General features: G+C 39.8%; 1 protein-coding gene across 1 annotated transcript in view; it reads left to right on the top strand.

Annotated features, from left to right (window-relative positions):
- The window catches only part of mrpl23 (mitochondrial ribosomal protein L23), a 35,433-nt gene continuing 17,026 nt past the window's right edge, over positions 1–18,407 (top strand). Inside the window, exons 1-4 of the mRNA XM_044035676.1 lie at positions 1–110; positions 1,449–1,571; positions 10,177–10,259; positions 15,935–16,008. Coding sequence (XP_043891611.1) covers positions 91–110; positions 1,449–1,571; positions 10,177–10,259; positions 15,935–16,008 — 300 coding nt within the window. The 5' untranslated portion in view covers positions 1–90. The remainder of the gene's footprint in view (positions 111–1,448; positions 1,572–10,176; positions 10,260–15,934; positions 16,009–18,407) is intronic.

The raw sequence follows: 18,407 nt of genomic DNA, 5'->3' as shown, positions 1-18,407 counted from the left end.
AATCCATCCATGCACGTGTAGCATATGACAACCTTGAAGAGACTTCAAAACAGCTAACTAGCTTGTGTCTCACAGGAACCCGACTCTGCGATGCCAGTAACAAGACTACTGTAAGCGTCACCATTTTTCTTCTCATTTCCAATTGTCAATATACGCAGTTCCACCTCAGCTAAAGAAGAAGGCTTTGCTGGTCACCCTTGCTGACAGTTTAGTTAGCTACCGTAGGCTTTTGCCATAGCTAACGTTAGCATCTTCTAGTCTCAGACTGCCAGTCTCCCCGTTTGTGTGTGAGTGCAGCTCTCACTGTAGCACAGGTTTATCGTCGTTTATTGTACACACCGTCAGTGTACGTTAAACTGTAATGTATGTGAATATTTGCATGCTAAACAGCGCAACGCAAGAGGGATGTAGCCACCGTTAGCCACTTGTGCTAAAAACCTCCTGTAAACATGCAGCTGTAGTAGTGGGCGTCACTCTTTTTTTTTTATTATTATTATTTTGTGGTTGTATAAATAAACTTATCTGACTGTTCACACGGAGTTCTACTTCAAACTCAGTATTTAGGTTTTGTCTTTCATACCCAAAGGTAATATTAATGCCATATATACACGATTTCCATCATGAATTATTTGCGTTTGCAAGACATTACTATTACTTGGCAACGTACACATCATGCTCGAGTATCCCTGATGGAAGTAAAAGCAGGACATAAATAAGTCAGCAGAGGAGCCTCCTTACTTCCATAAATTATCTTTTCACATTATGACCTTAAAGAAAAAATCAGTAGATGTTGGTGGCGATAAGGACATAGATACTGATTCATATATGTGTATATATATATATATATATATATTTAAACTTTGGGAAACTGCTTTCTCTAGTTTGCTTTTGAAAGAGAGGCCAATTAACACACAAACAAGGCATCCCAGCAATGTAGCCTAATAATGAAATGTCTTTATTTGGAGGTGAAACATTAATGTTTATATTTCAGTGTTACAAGAAAGCTATGTGAATGCAGATCCATTTCTTTTCAGTCCAGAGAGTAGGGGTGGGAATCACAGCAGGACACCTTACGATATGATACGTGATACATGGTCCAGGATACCAATAATATCATGATACATTGATTCTGTGATAATCAATATATTGCAAGACAAGCATATAGCGATACATCACGATATCTGTCTAACTGAAGAAAACAAAAGTGTGAAATGTTACAAGTTCCTGCTGTAAACATCAAAGACCTCAAGTAGCAACTCCCAGCGAGTGAAACTGGCAGGGAATGTTTACTTTAGAGTGCCTTTATTTGTTAATTAAAATAATAATATTTGCCCTGGCATATTGATTATTGTGTTGCATGAGTAAGGATGACGATATATCACCAAATCGATATTTTGACCCACCCCTACCAGAGGTTTGAGGATTAAGAATCTGTTTTCCCCTCTTAGATATCCTCTCTACCAGCTGGGCAACCCTCAGCTGAGGATCTTCAGACCCAAGTGGTTCCTGACCCTGGTGAGGCCGGGGACGGAGCTGCCTCCTGATACTGCCCAGTTTCGCGTTCCAATGGAGTAAGTCTTAGTTTTAATTTTTTTGTCAGTTGACCACTCAGTTGTCCAAGCTATTACTTTATGTTACTAGATAAATAGCTACACAAAAACAGGACAGCTTTTCCTCTGTTTGACAGTTGTGCATGTTATGTTCTTACTGTTCCTCAAAGCTGGTGTCAGCTGATGGATGGGCTTACTTTGTAGATTTATCACTATATGGCTTGCGCTTGCTAGAGTAACTTAGAATCAGTAAATCAGTTAACAAGAGAGAGTAAGTGGAGTCTACAAACACTGTTACACTGTGAGATGTTAATGAGGACTAACTAAATTTTGTAAGTCTTGATTAAACAATCTTGTCTTGTATGATTCTCAGCTTTATAGCTTTTGATTACTCTAGCTACTTTTGTTTACTTTGTTTGTTTATCCCAATACATTCACACATTCACTTCATCAGCGAGAAGGTTTGTTTTGGCATGAATTTCCGTGCATTGCACAAATTGCATTGTTATTGCATGGATTTTTAAAAGCAACCCTCTTTGTTGCTTGCACAAATTTTGTTCCAAAAATCTTCCATTACGTCTGTCACTGATGCCACTCTTCTCCTTGTTTTCTCATACACAATTACTGTGTGTGTACAGTATGTTACTCATACATGCATTCTCCATTAAACCACTAAAAAATAAACCAAATTAAATAAATGGTTTATGTCATGATGTACATACATGTGTTCTTATGTGTCCATGGAAATTCTCTTGCAAAGTGTCATAATCGATTAATCTGTTCATTGTTTTCTTGATGCATCGAGCAATCATTTGGTCCAGAAAATGTTGATCAGTGTTTCTCACACCTGGAAATTATGATGTTCTCAAATGTCTTGTTTTGTCCACAAACTAAAGTTCTTCAGTTTTGATTTCTTTGTTATATGGAGTAAAGAAACCAGATAATATTCACAGTTAAGAAGCTAAAACATATATTCATTTTGTAATCAATTAATTGGGTGATTGTTTCAGCCCTACTCTCCAGTAATATAATCCATTGTGATTACTTATTACCCATTATCACAAAAGTCTGACACATGTTTTTTATTCATGGATATTGTTTTAAAGTTTATTTGACAAAAGTATTTTCAGAGCTATACAGTAATTGCCACACAGTACATCTGTTCCTGTTCCAAAACTGCTTATGCCAACAAATATGAGGCCTATTAATAGTTTCATTTGTACATTTATAAACTTGTATCAAATTAAATGCATTATGGGTGCACCCTACACAGGCAAGACAAGCCTGAAAAAACATCTTAAAAAGCTAAGATGCTAAACATCTTCCTTGCACAAATTAATCTTTTTAGCAGTGTATTTACTACTGGCTGCCTAACCCCAGAGCAGCACTTCACGCCATGTAAGGATGCAGTAATCAATATTATTAACAGCAATAAAAGATTACAGTCTACCTTGTAAAAAGAAATATTATATTTCAAGGATAAAGCTTGAAAAATATCACATGGAATGGAACTGGGTTGTGAATGAAGAGTAGCATCTCAGTGACTATACTAACATTAATTGTGAAACTGCAGAGCATTTTAAGAATAAGAAAGCTATAAAATGTTATTGTAGATCATCACTTTTTGTGAGACCATTATATGAGTTTTAGGATCAGTCAGATACGTTATACAGTAAAAGTACAATGTGTTTTTCAGTTGGGCATTATGGCCACTAGGTGGTGTGACAGCCTCAAGAACAGCACTCAAAGGCGTCTGTCCTCAATAGTACAGACAGTTCCTACCAACCAATGACTTCTCAAATGAGCTCACTTACTGTGAAGGCTGTGGGGTGTTATGGTAAGGTCAAACGTATTTGCTGCTGCAGTCTATGTTCAGGCTGTGAAACTTTGGGTAGCTTGTGAAGCTAATATTAATATCCACACGTTGTAGAAAAATATTTTTACTTGTTATTCAGAAATGTGTTTTCACATACACAAAGACAGTACATATTCATAAGCAGCAGACAACAACATGAGGTCTTAATCAGTCGGCACTTAGCAGTGATGAACTGAGTTTGGCTACCTCCACCAGTCAAGGTCACTGATGTTTGAGTGTTCCTCAGGCCATAGACCACACTGATGAGAAAAATTGAAGTTTGAGGCAGATCATCTAGTGTCTCTGGTGGGGTTTAGACCATAATCTGTTCATCCAGGTGCCTGGCCTCCCACTCTGATTCTTGCTTCTTGTCTGCCAAACTCCTAGGGTGCTTATGTAATTGTGTGTTAGTGTGTGAAAGTGTGTGCACACTTGTGTGAGTTAGTCGTTTTCCACGAATGGTGTGTCTTTGTGTATATATGCACTAAAGTGGGTAAGTGCAGGGTGCGTGTGTGTTTATAAGGGTGTGTAAGGTTTTTTTGCAGCCTTTGATGCCTGGGAGAGGTGCATGGCTGATTGATATGCTGCTGGGGCCCCATTGTGCGTTCGAAATACTGTTATGTTTTGCTTTTCAAACACACACTGTAGTAAATGGACATCGAGACGGTGACACACACTGATTATCACTCCCACTCCCAGCTTATTGATGAGTCTGAGTCATGTTGGCAGTGAAAGCTGTAGTAGCTGTGAGTCTCGAGGGTAGGTGATGTTCGCTTGGATAAGTTGTACTACAGAGCAGCTGTTAATGAGAAGTGGTACTGTTGGTGTTCAAGTTTTCTTGCTTGTTTGTCTGCCATTATCTGCACATGTCTTTCACCGGCCTCTCTGTCTCATGTTGTTTATAAACACTTTTTGGCACAATCCCCTTTTGGCACTTGTTGGTTGAAACACCTGGACTGTGTTGTCCCATAATTCACTTTCTACCTGCTGGAGGGAAGTATTTGTTTGTCTTTGCGATTGTTCTCGAACCTTTTGTGCTACGTTAGAATTTCCTCTCTGCTCTTGAAGGGCCATCATCAAATTTCTAGGTTTACACCCACACACACTGCTTATGCCTCACCTGGCATGGCTAGAGGCCAGTGATCGCTCTTTCTCTCTCCCTCTTTTGCTCTCTCACACACACACACACACACACACACACACAGATACACAAAGTCAACGTTGTGTTCACTATACTGTGAAGCCATGTTTAATGCAAATCTCTTGTCTAATAACCATGGAACCAGACCATACTTACTGTAATCAACATGAGCAAACTCAGCCTCCTACACAACAGCTCACATTGTCATCATGCAATTTTGACCACTGTAAAGTGTTTGTTGGCTCAAACAATTTTATGATCACCATGGCAATCACTGTTTCACCTCCACTCCATAAACACATAGTTCAAGTTGAAAAGCGGGTAATTTTTCACACTAATTAGCCTCCGTTTATGTCGTAGGAAATCATTTAGCATGCCGGTAGAGAAGTGTAACATACTGTTGAGTCTTTACTGACCCGTCTTTCTTTGAGGAGTTCAGTGACTCCTTGTGACCTTGTCTTTGATCTATTTCTTTTCTATTGTCAAACCAAAGTCCAAACAATAAATGTAATCCTTCACACGCTGCTTTTATACTCTCAGCTTCTCAACTGTCTCTTCCCTCCCAAAGTCTCAGGTTCCTCAATGGCTTTCCCTTTAAACAAAGTCTGCTATTATGATCTTGATACTTAGTGTTGAGCAACTTCTGTGCATGTATTGTCTATGTAGATGGGAGGGTTAAAGTAGTGAGTTTGCGTATCTCGACTCAAACCTGACAATGGAGCAGGCTGACAATGAGGCGCGGCTTTCTTTTGCCTTTCATCTGTGCAGAAAACAACTCTCCTGTTTCATTCTCACCACTAAGCTGGTCCGACACAATGCACTTTGATGTGTGTATGTGTTTGTGTGCGTGTGTGCATGAACTGTTTGGTGTACCTTTAGATATTTACTGTAAATTGTATTAATAAAGTTTACACACGGGATTAAGTCTGAGAGGCTTATTAGAACACAGTGCACTGCATATTAAGGAGAGAGTTCAGCTGTCTGTTATTGAGAAATGTTCTTAGTCCACTCAAACGACAGTCACCTAAAATAGATCTTGTCAGTCAGTAAAACATGCAGCGTTTTCAAAATGCATTTTTTCTGTTTGACATGCACAGTGATAACCAATGCAGTGGCCATTCACACTGCATATTGGGTGAAAAAAATCAGTATCACCTTTAATCTTGGTTTGGTAGGTATGATGCATACATAATGCACAAAGCTATAGCATTGTCAGTTAGTGAAGTGGTTTCATAGGATTACTAATTCCCTAAAAAACTGCATATTAAATAAAACAAACAATATATGATGGGACGTTGGAGTGACCGTACCCACCACGTGTAGGCAGCTCTCTCTTGTTAGAGGGTATTAGCAAGTTGTCTTAAGCATGCCTTGCTGCAGCCACATGAAAAGTCTTCTAGTGGTTTTGCCAAAACAAGTTGCTTAAACAAGCAATCATTACAGGGAAGTTTCATAATTGCCACAAGAATCATGTCACTGAATCATCCATGTACAAACTGTAGTTAAACATAAAATAAGATGGACATGACGGCAGCAGCAGGACCCCCCCAGCAATTGGAAGAAGTCTTTTATATAGCAGTTGTTTATTTGCATGGCGTTCAGCTTATACAAAAGGGAATAATCATTGTTGTAACATGACTCACAGAACCGGCCACCCCTACTAAATGAACCATGTTTGCTTTAGTAGGACACCACTGCTAACCGTGTAAAACTCTGCAATATTGTATTAATTTGTAACTTTCTTTCCACTGTATGATAATGAATCTAGCCTTTATGTACGTGGTTTTCTGATTCTGCCGGAGTTATGATGTCTGTTTTTATTGTAGAATTTGACAGGCAAAATAGATAGAGAGAGGGATAATGGCGTGAGGAAGGGCTTTGTAGCCGCGTAACAAAAATGGGATGTTGTGGTTTTTAGGTACATGTCCCAGATGAATGGGATCTCTCAATTTATTGTCCTCAACTTAAGTCATAGTGAGGGTTTTTTAAGCATCTACAAACATAATTTAGACAAAGATCCAGAAGATTTGTGAAGTGTTTCAGTCATCATTCGTTGTGTAATATTTGTTCTTGGAAATCATTGAGTGGGTAGCTATATAGGGCATCCTTTATGTGCAGCAGAGTCACCACCCATTCACCTGGCAGATGTCCTTTTAGCACCGTCAGTGCATTAATAGACGAGTCTCTGAGCTCTCTGAATTCATTCACTGTCCTTATTGTCAAACACTGTCAAAGCTGCCTCTGTCCTGTCTTGCCCTTTTCCAACTGTGCCCTTTCACCTACTTCTCTCATGTGCTCTTGGACCACAGGTGTAAATGGACCGCTTTAAACTACTGGAACCGATACTCCCAATCTCCTTGGCTTAGTGTGTGTTTGCCCACAATTGAGAAAAGGACATCCAGGAGCATGTAGTACCATTCCAGAGGAGGGCTTATATTTTACAGCTGATCGAGGAGTGCAGATTAATCTGCAGATTTACGGATCTGCTCTATTGTTTATTGTCACACACATACACACAACTATGTCATGGCGGCGCACAACAAAGGCTCCGCGTTTACCCTGTATTCGTCATCCATGTCTGAATCCCTTCAGAGACCTTCAGTTTCTTTTACAGCACTTGATATCAGATTTAGGTGTTAGATCTCTCTTTTACACCTCCCCATGCGCAAAGCAGAACAATATAACATTTTAAATTGTACTCTAACAATGATACCAGTATGCCTGTTGCCAAACTTGCTCGGCAACAACCAACCATAATTGAAACTAGTCCATCGTTTGCGTCATCTGATGCCTTTCTAGGTTTTGTGTTTAGAGTTCTTTCATCCTCTTGGGCGAGGAATCTTTGTAGCATGTGTGTTTGCGTATAAATATCTACCAGTTGCTGAGGAACGATTCCTTTTGCCTTGGCAGTTGCTGGAGACAGGTTTTCATGCTTCCTCAGAGGCAGAAGTGTGAAAGGTTAGCTTGTGGAATCAGATGGGTGTTTACACTGGGATGATGATCAGATGCAGCCTGCATCACTGTTGAAGACACCACACCCTTTGTCTAAGTTTAGTGTTGTTTATGTACACGCTTAACTTGACATTTTCTCTTCAGCTTGCAGCCCAAGGCTTCCTCTTAGTCTGGAATCCAGTTTGTTGCAGAGATGGGAGTCATGTATTGACTCAGAGGTCAGAGAGAAAACAGCTGTCTAAAGTAAGCCCTGAAATGTAGTCTACACTATTTATATGCTTGGATGTATTCTATTACAGCCAAATTGACAACAATTTTAATAATTCACCTGTTGTGCCAAAAATATTGATTTTCTTTGTCATATAGATTTAGTGAATTAAAACAATATTTTTACTAATTATTACTTGATTGACAGAGATTTGAGATAACCTGTATTAAAAAGAATCACTTTTTTAGTGTCAGTTTATATGTGTATATATATATATATATTTATATTTGTTCAGCACATATTTGCTGTTTTAGCTAAAGCAAACACCCCATTCATAAAGCAGATGATTACATACAGGTAATCTTGTGCAGAGAAACAGACATGACCTGTGCATGTTTCATACTATCTGTATGTTTGTGGTGGATGGATAATTTGAGTGGTAAAAGCAGCAGGGATTTAGAAAATGTTCTCCCCATTAATCAGGATCAGTGTTCCTTCTGCTAATGACCCAGAGGAGACCTTGCAGTCCCCAAGCCACTTTCCTCTCTTCCAGTTCCCCACCAATGCTTTCTAGGAAACCCCTTCTCTCAGTGCAATCACTCTCTCTTTCTTCCTCTCTTGATCTCAAGTACCCCGGTCATTCGGCTCTGCTTCACTGCCCTCTGGCACACACAAGAAGGGGTTTGGGGGATGGTGAGTGCAAATGGTGCAGAAAGGCGCATCTGCATGCCACATCATCGGAAACACACCTCTCTTTTCTTGGCTGGGTAAAGCGAGACAAATAAGATCATAGAAGTCTTTAAAAAGTTTGTTTACATCTCACCACAGTGATGCAAGAACCCCCTCTGCCCTCACTCCCAGTGGTCCTAGACTGGCTCTGAGAGAGAGCATGCTCAATGAGAGCTTACTTCTCTCCTCTCTTTGGCCTGTGCCACACTGGGTGCATGTGCAGTACATGACGGCTGCTGCGTCTTGTGCATCTCTGTTGTTCACACAGGTTTTACATAGGATTCACCTTGAAAATGACCATATTCTTCTTTTTAATACTCCCCTCTACTCAATTACGTGTCAGGACTAAATTAATCCGTTGGTCTTTTTTATTTGACCTTTATTCAACCAATCAATCTTCATAATAAAGCATTGTTGAAAAAACAATCAGGAACAGGTACAGTATCTGTTGTGTTTGTGACATTGAAACAGAGTTGTAAGATTATTTTCAATGTCTATTTTGTTGTGAAACACAAACTGGCGAGAAGGCTATTCTCAAAAAGAGCCACGTGGCTCTACTCTATGACACATGATAAGGATGCTTTATTCTGTTAACATGTGATTCTAAAAGAAAAGCAAGACATTCTGCAATGCAGGCACCCTGCATCCAGTGTGACTCCGGCATTAAAGGCAGCAGCCGTTTTATAGAAACACCCTGTCATACTCACAAGTCACCGGTGCAGTTCTGTAGTGGTGGACTGGACTCAAACGTGGAAACAGTTATCCAAGTATAATAAATTTACCTCTCTCTGAACACCGGTCAAATAGTAATGTTCTAAGTCTAAATCTGTGTCAGGTTTGCCAAAATTTAGCCCATTATAGCGTGAAGGGCAATTGTTTATACAGCATGGAAACCTTTATTACATCACTCTCAGGTACAAAGAATCTTTGTGTTCGCTGATGGGATTTACTCATGTAAATGTTTGCCTTCACCTAATTTTTTGTCCAAAAGCTCAGCATGTTGTGCTATTTTCACTGAACAATAGACAATGTTATATTATCCTGTTCTATCAAAGAAATGTATGAGGTGAAAAAACATGCCATATCAGAGGCACTCATGTCAGACCACAACGTCGCTATTAAGCACTTTGTCAGACGCATTTGGGAAGTGCTTTCTACCAAGCTAATCCAATTGGCTAGATTGATTAGCAGTTAAAAGCCTTTCTTCCTCTGGTCGGAGCAATCTGTTCAAATGCTGCCCTGTGGGCTAACTTTAGTTGGGCTGGCCCACCGGATCAGTTGGTGCCAGGCTTACTTCCTGTGTAGGATTTCACCGGGTGCGATCAATACATGCAGACAGTTAATTGGATGAACACTGACACTCCTATTTTTCTTCTCTCCACTTTATGGTCCAGAGAATAAAAGCTGAATATGGGTTTATAGGGGAATATCCTGTCAGTTACATTAGGTTATATAACAGCAGAGGTTATGGGAATGCACAGTGGAAATAGGCTCTATTATCTCTGTGTCTTGGTGTAAGTTACATGAATGTGTTTTTTTTTTTTCATGTACAGTGATCCAGCATGTGTCTCTGCAAGTGCTAAATTGGACTGCATCCTTCATTGCTGCCTCACACATTTAAACCACGCCTTATCCCAAAAACCCTGATGCTGGATGACTTGCATAACCCTCGTTCTTCTCTCTCCTTCCCTCCTTGTTGTGTGTTTTTCCTCCTCTTCCCCATCTGGACGTGTTTGGACAGAATGACCAAGTATGACATAAAGAACTACCTGGAGAACATCTATAACGTCCCCGTGGGAGCAGTCCGCACAAGGATACAGTATGGTGAGTGTCCTTACTGCTGTGCACAAGCATGTACAGAGAGCTTCTAATATCTGTAGAACTTTGACACCACCTCATAAAATATTAAAACTATTCTCTTATTCTTACTGATGGTGTCACATCTTCTGGACAATAAAATATGTTTTTTTTCTAGCCAGACCAATAGTATTATACAGGATTAGGCCCAAATTATATGCAAGTCAGGTGGTCTGTATAGAATATCAGTGCCATTTTGTTTACTAGCAGAAGGATCCATGAGATATTGATGTTGTGATTGATATACTAGTGTGAACAAACCTAATCCACTTAAAGAATGAAAAGCTTGCTCTTGATGGTCACATGAGAATGTTTTTGTCTTGAGTGAACCTTTTTAAATGCCAACACATGGTCTAGACTGAATGTGAATACAAAAAACATAAATATTGTATCTTAAACTTAAACTATTTTATCACCTATGCAGATTCTGTCTCTCGCTCTCTCCCTGTCTGAGTAAACAAAAATCGTATGACAATTTCTGTCAGCGATAAATCGAAAAGTGAAGTCATAATTATGTGTGTGGTGTAGGGAGAGGAGTGAGACGCAGCCGATATCGATAATCAATTAATCGACAACTATTTTGATTATCGATTCATCAGTTTGAAGCTTTTTTCATGGTTAAAACAAGATTTCTGATTGTTTAAGCTTCTTAAATGGAAATATTTTTTTCATTTCTTTGCTCTGGATAACAAATAAATCATTAAAAGTTAATCATTTTGGTTTGTGGACAAAACAAGACATTTGAGAACATTGTCATTTCCAGGTTTGATAAAGGCCGATCAACATTTTTTAGGGTTTTCTGATATTTTATGTACCAAATGATTAATTGTTTCGAGAAAATCGAGAAAATAATCTACAGATTAATCGCTAATGTAATCTTTAATTATCTAACATTTGCAATAATTATCAGTACTGACTAATTTGAAGTATTGTTGATATTTATATTTTTTTGGCCATATTGCCCAGCTGTGCTTGCCACTCAATCCATATTTACATGTAGATATACTTAACAAGCCCGTTTGAAACCACTGACTCACATGAGCAGAAAATAACAATAATAAGACATACCTTTCACTGTCATTGATTTGTTAAACATTAAATAGCTTTGTGTCTACTCCTAGTAAAAGTCTTGCCTTTCTCCTGTGAGGACTGTGTTTATGTTTATTGTGGGAAAGGAAAAACCAAAAGGAAAACCAGAGAGCTCTGTATGGGAGAAATCAAACCCATTTTGAAGCTGAGTGGAAATTATCACACTGACCTGCTCAGGTCAGCAACATGCTTTTGCTGACCCGAGAAATATTGTGAGCTTTCTGAAGAAAACCCCCCAAAACAACAGTCAGTGACGTCATTACAAACCTCCACAGGGCAAGGGTGAAGGTGACACAGTCCAGCTTTCAAAGAAAAGACTTGCAGAGCTGAAATTCAAATCACTCACTCGCAGTAACAATTGATACAGAGGTCTGCCACAAATTGCAAATTTTGGCGAAACGGTTCTTTCAACCGCATCTGTGAAGCATGGTGGTGTCATGGTTGCTTCTGGCAAAAGGGCTTTCAATCTATATTGAATATGATTTATATGAAAAATTATATTTTATTGATTTTTGTTTTCTAATTTCTCTTACATGGCCAGGGAGACCCATGTCAAAATTCATTTAGCTCCTTAGAGGAATGTCAGAGAGGGCATATAAAAATACATTTAGATGGATTTGGTACGTAAAACCACAAATGTATCTTTTTATAAAACACTGGTCCTTTGAACTTCAGAATTTAGTGTTGGAGAGGGTTGATCATAATATCTTTGGGGTTTCTTGACTAGGGTCTAACTTTCCATGGTTCAGGTTTAATTTATGTTCAGTTCAATTTAGTAACTAACAATTATGCTGCACACGTCTGTGCCATGACATGAATTTGACTTTATCTTTATTGCCTGTACAGAATGGGCAGTGTTTGAAAATAAAAAATAAACCAGTCTGAGTCACTGCCCTATGACAAGTAAACCTAATGATGGAAAAACATTACACACACAATGACTGTACATCCGTGTAAAGACATAGTCCATCCAAACTGTTGAGAATAAGGGCGTGGTGTAACGGCAGTGGTGAAAACACAAACCTCAAACATTTTATCCAAGTTTAAGACCTAAAATTGTTCTATAGCTGTTGTGTATAATGTGAACAAATAATACCCACACTCCTAGATACCTACCATTTACCTTAACCTAACCATAATCTTCATCTTGCCCTAACAAACCACTGACCCAGAAATAGTTGGTTCTTAATTCAGGACATGTCTTGGTGTTAAGTTGGACAAGCGGCCCCTAATTAACTGGTCCTGAAATTTGTCTCCAATAGTAGCCTGTGTCCACACACAAAGGCTTCATGCAATTAATACTTACTAGTCAGTGCATTCACATGTAAAACCTAATAAACTGACATATTCACCATATATTTTCTAATGTTATGAAAACCCAATATTAAGAATGTAGCATGAAATAATGAAGTCATCTTCACAGCCAACTGGTCACTGGCATTGTTCCCTATTGCTATTCATCAGTTCAATGTATTAGTCATACTGTACATGGCACAGTTCCAGTCTCAAGCACTTGTTTATTGTTAAATTAATTACATGGCAATTATTATTGTCATGGACACATTTTAAATGAATATTTTGCTAATACAACTTTCAAAATACACATTACCTAGACTGTTATCTAATAATAATAATAATAATTATAATAATAATGATGATAATGATAATCATCATCATATGATGACAATAATAATAAAACCTAATAATGCATTTATAATGTTATGGTTGTTTGCACTCAAATTCTTGAGATTATCTCCATCCAAATGTTGCTGTTAAACAGTGTATAGTATATGGAATTCAGTTCACAGAAGGATGAGTTTTGTTTTGAAAGCATAAAGTCATGTTGAATCCATTTTGGAGACCGTCAGCAGTGGTTCACAGCAATTAGCAATTTGATCTTGTGATACGGATGGCCCGTCCATTGACATGCAGCTACGGGAGTGCTTTGCAGCGGCTAGATGTGGTAGTGGTTAGCGTGCCTGGCTCTTCCCCCACAACACACACAGCTGCTTATCTGACAATCTGCTGCCGCAGCAGTCCGGCCTCCAGGTGTCCCAGGACACCCCACACACAAACACATACTATTCACTAAAGAAACGTACAACTTCAGGGCCCCATCCTCTCTTACATCCATCCTAACCCCAAATCCCTCCTCCTGTCCCCTTGTTAAGGATGAATGCAGTGCCAAAAACAGTGTTATATCACTGACTTAATAATCCTCTTGGCTTTTTATGGGGGAGGAAACAACTTAAATCTGCCCAGGGTAATGTGAGGGCTCTATACAAGTCTCAGAATTTGCAAGTTCACAGAAGATCAGAAGAGAGGACATATGGATGACTTGAAGTAAGAGAGACATCAAGGGACAGGCTTGAGAACCCTATATGCTGCACCTGAAGGGCCACGAGGAGACCCCTCTACCACTGGAGGAAAGACTGTGGAGGGAGGAGGAGAAAGGCGCCTAGCCTGGCTTACACAGAGGAGAACCCATTAAGGCTGTTTATTAGGGTTGTGTCATTAAAAGCAAGGGGAAAAGGAAAACCCCTCGGGAGGGTGGCTGTAGGGAAAGAAGAGCATTTCGGGGCCAGGGGGGTATAGAGAAGAAAGGGCAGCTCAGGGCCCCTGGTGATCCCCAGCTGCGTCAGAGAAGGTATCCCTGTCTGTGTCAGGAGTTCCACTCCATTGACAACATAAAGACGGGAACAGGCAGAGAGGAGTGAGGGGCGCAAACGACCCTTTTTCCTTCCATGGGCGGCAGGGGTATTTTGGAAGGAGTTGCCATGGCTACCCCTCCGGCCTGGGATTTGTAACGCGATAGCTTGCTGCCAAACCGCAATCTCAAAGTGGGAGAAATTGTGCTTGCGTTTGCGACTGTTTTATGAAAGGTCTGTCTGTGTGTCTGCATGCACAAGGAAAGGACTACACAAAGCAAGCAAAATGCATATTTTACCTTTTCAAGGTGTGCAAGTGTGTGTATTGATTTAATTTTGTTTATGGGGGCAGGTCAAGGTCACACGCATGTTAGTCTTACATTAATGTGTGTGAACATCACTAACCCTAACCTATTCCTAATTGTAACCTGAAACCTGAAATGAAAGTCTCAACCTTCAAACAGGCCATACCATTTGTGACGACCAGCCAAATTGTTCTCATGTCAAAATGGCATGAGAACATGCACACAAAATTAATTTGTGTGTCCACAAATTAATTTTAGGATGTACACGCAGGCACACACAACTCATTACCTCTGTCTCCCACCCACACTGGGGCCTCCAGTTAGCCACAGGGGTGTGTGGGGGTGTTTTACAACCCTGATCAGGGCTTTCCCTTAGCACTAGGCTGCCTGGCTAGTGATTACTAGCTACATGTACCACACACACATACACACATGCACAATACACACAAATGACTCATTACAGTGGAATGTTTCCCTTGTTTTTCATGTCATAAACCATTCCCATGGCAATAGCAGTTGCTCAGAGGGCCTGTCGACTTGACCACCAGGGTCTTATTGAGATTAAAGCGAGGAAGCAAAAACGAAAACTTTGATGCTTTATTCGTTCTTAATCTTCATTGAGAACTGGAGGAGTTTTCGTTTTAATGTTAAGATGTAAAAACCTGTGTGAAGTGTCTGTAACTTCAGTATCTGCTGTTAATTTACTTGTCTGCCAGCTCCTTGTCTCTCTCTACAAAAAAAAAACACCCACAGATACACAAACACACACTTCTCCCCAAGTCCCCTGTCTTCCAGACTTGGGGAGGTCTGACAGGAGAGAGGATGATGTCATCACCATTTCCAGTTGTGAAAGAGGTTTACCTGCCTTCCACAGTCTTGTGTGTTACTGCACGTGCAGACAAATTACTCTCAGTTCTAGGGGGAAATAAACAGAAACGTGTTGCAAATTAACACATAGGAATGACACAATGTGATAATTGTGGTGCAGGTAAATGGACGTCAGGATTGGGCTGAAGTAATTTTGCTGACGTCACTTAAGGATGAACAATGTGGCAAACATTTTCTGTCACGGTACTCACACATGTACTCAAAGTGATTAGCTGTGAAACAAAAAAATGATTAAAAAAAACATAGTATTACAATCGTTATTTTTGTTTAAACCCATGTTTTATTTCTTTATTACATTATCTGGAAATCATCATTTTTAGAGCTTTATGTAATGCCATCAAATGCTTTCTTTTGTTCAACCAACAGTCTAAACAATCTACAGTAATATTAATAATGTTTGCTATTTTGTTATTAACAAATAACAAATGATTGATTTTCAAATCACTCCCTTGACTGAGTCCATTATCAGTTGGTCCAGTAAGTTTTTATAGTTGCTCAAACCTTAAAAATGTGTAAATGAAATAAAAAGTAAAGACTTTCCAGTCTGAGCTATTTGTAACAAATAGCTTGATCAACATTGTTGGTCAAGACTTGATCGAACTATATTGTCATGTCATGGAGCCCTACCCTACATCCACCATAGTCCTTGTTGTCACTCATGTTTTTCCCTGCTGATCAACAACTGTAATACCTGCTATTCTGTGTTTCTCAGGCTCCAACAAGAAGAGGAATCACCTAAACCAGAAGGTTAAGAAGCCTGACTACAAAGTAGCCTATGTTCAGCTGGTAAGAAGGAGACACATGCACACTGACATACCCTCCTACATTCAGTGTTCTCTGTTTAGTGTGTTTGAGTAGCATTAGCTCACTGATGTTTATGAGTTCAGAGTAAGAACACCCAGTCCACAATTAGCTTTTATTTTGGTTATTTGAGCTATGTTGTTAAACACAACACTTAGGAGGAAAGGACATTTTGATGTCTTTAGCCTCTGACCCCATTCAGACCTTGTATTAACATTTGTTGTCACTGATCTAATCACGGCCAGATTTAGCTAAGTACAGGTTTGAATGGCACCACCAATTACAGTATGATTTCTTTTTTCAAGTTGTTTTTCAGTACAAGGAGCACTCAAGCTCCTCTATTGTCTTCTTTCTTTTTCTCTCTCTCTCCGTCATGACTCAGGCACACACATACACGCACAGACTAACAGCCTGTTTACTGTGTGTATCTGCATCTTTAAAACACTTATTTTCAACACCCCTACCCGATACATATGCAGCATGTCTGCATCGCAGTGCCTGTTCCTTTGTATTTAGACACACATGTAATCAGATAAGAGCAGCCACACTGCTTGTGTGAGATGCAGGTCTCATGTGAGTAAGGCAAGTAAACACAACTGGGGACTACCGGCCTGAGGGTAATGCTAGAACTAGTTAACAACAGTGTGACCAAAGACATATAAGCAAATGACAGGCACATATTGTTTTCACAAAAGTTACCAGAAAGTCTAACTTCCTTGCTTACTTTCTGGCCTGCTCTCACCTTCTTTGCTTCTTCTCGCTTGCTTGGGGTTGACAAAAAACAAGTGTCCTTTATTTCTGATTTAACGTTGGGACCTTTGAAAAATCCTGGGATTCCAGCTATTTGTGTGCCTAGCTAAAGTAATGCAAAGTTTAAAGCTTCTTCTGTATTCTCATTGTGTGAAAAAGTTTGTGTTGTGTTTGGTGTGAGTGGATCTTTCGCAGAGATACAAAAACGCACAACAATTAATATGCACATGTACCAAAAAAGTTAACTATCATTCTTGCTTTACCTGGCATTTCTTCCCTTGTTCTCATGAGAAAGATTTGAATACTTGCATACACTGTACGTAGAGTCACACTAATCCCACAGCGCTACCTCTCTCTTCTCTGTGGTTCGCACACTCTGGCTGCTCTCATGAGAAAGCAACAGTCTGGGTTTCTTGGAAGGATCCAGGGTGAAAGGTCATCTTAAGTTACATGCAAGACTTATTACAGGAAATATTGAGATGTGGTTATCTGTTATAGCTCTCCTCTCTGTGTATGTGTATCATGCTATAGATGGAATGTGAGTAACCATGTGCACTTAAAGTGTGTACATGTTTTTAAGAGTAATTTCAAGTGGTGACATTTCAGTTCAGAGTTGCTCATTACCTCAAGACTGTAGGCTTCACACCTGTGATTGAGGAGAGCATTGGGTCAGAAAAGCCCATTCCCCACACATCTTGCAAATGTCTTTAAAATCCAACAAGCCTCCTCAAAATGTCAAAAAAGTCAGTGTTTTAAAGCACCTTTGTTGCAGATGTGAAAAGCAAAGGCCCTTTGTTTTGTGGCTGCCATTTTAATCTTGGCCAGATAAATCAATCGTGGTTTAGACGCTTGTTTACGCTGTGCCGCCCACTCGACAGGGAGCCATCAATCTTGAAACGAATGAATAATGAAAATTGTCTAAACATGACAATTTGAAAGAGGATACGAAATTAGAGCAGCCATGAATGTTTCAATGCGGAGACTTCCTCTTGTCTGACACTGAGGAAGTGGCCTGTGATTTTTGTGTGTTTCTGTAGTTCCCAGAGGGAATGTATTTGGTGACGCTTCTGTCTCAGCAAATGCACATGACAACATTAGGTGTGAAGTTGCACAGAATCACACACAGGCAAAGATTCCCACACTTATGATGTGTGCATCATTCATGGATGCTAAGAACTGGAGGACTGATGTTTTTCCTTGAGTGTCATTTGCTCTGTAGTTGCAGTCACTTTGCGGTTTTCTGAAGTCATGCTTATTTGTCAGTGAACAGTGAGTAGAAAGACTGAGATGCAGGCTCTTTGTGCTTTAAATTACTTGATAAAAAACCGAATATCTGGCCTTTCTTCTCTGGCAGGTTTTTGGAAAAAACATGCTCCTTCTCAACTCTCTTTCCTACCTCACTCTTTCTCTTGTGCGCACACACACACACACACACACACAGAGAGCCCCAGAAAACCCTCCTTTCTTTTTCGGGGAGTGGGTAGAAAACAAGATTGTTCCTAATTGACTCCACATGTGGGAGAGTGTTCTGTGGGTCGATGCTCACACCGCGGTCCCCCCGTTCTACCCTCATCCTTTCCTCTCCCTCCTCTCTTACCCCTTCTCCCTCCATCAGCTAATATTGCAGCAGTAAT

This window comes from Solea senegalensis, linkage group LG10 (assembly GCF_019176455.1).
Source record: "Solea senegalensis isolate Sse05_10M linkage group LG10, IFAPA_SoseM_1, whole genome shotgun sequence".
Classification (NCBI taxonomy): Eukaryota; Metazoa; Chordata; class Actinopteri; order Pleuronectiformes; family Soleidae; genus Solea; species Solea senegalensis.
This window is presented reverse-complemented; position numbering and strand designations above follow the sequence as displayed.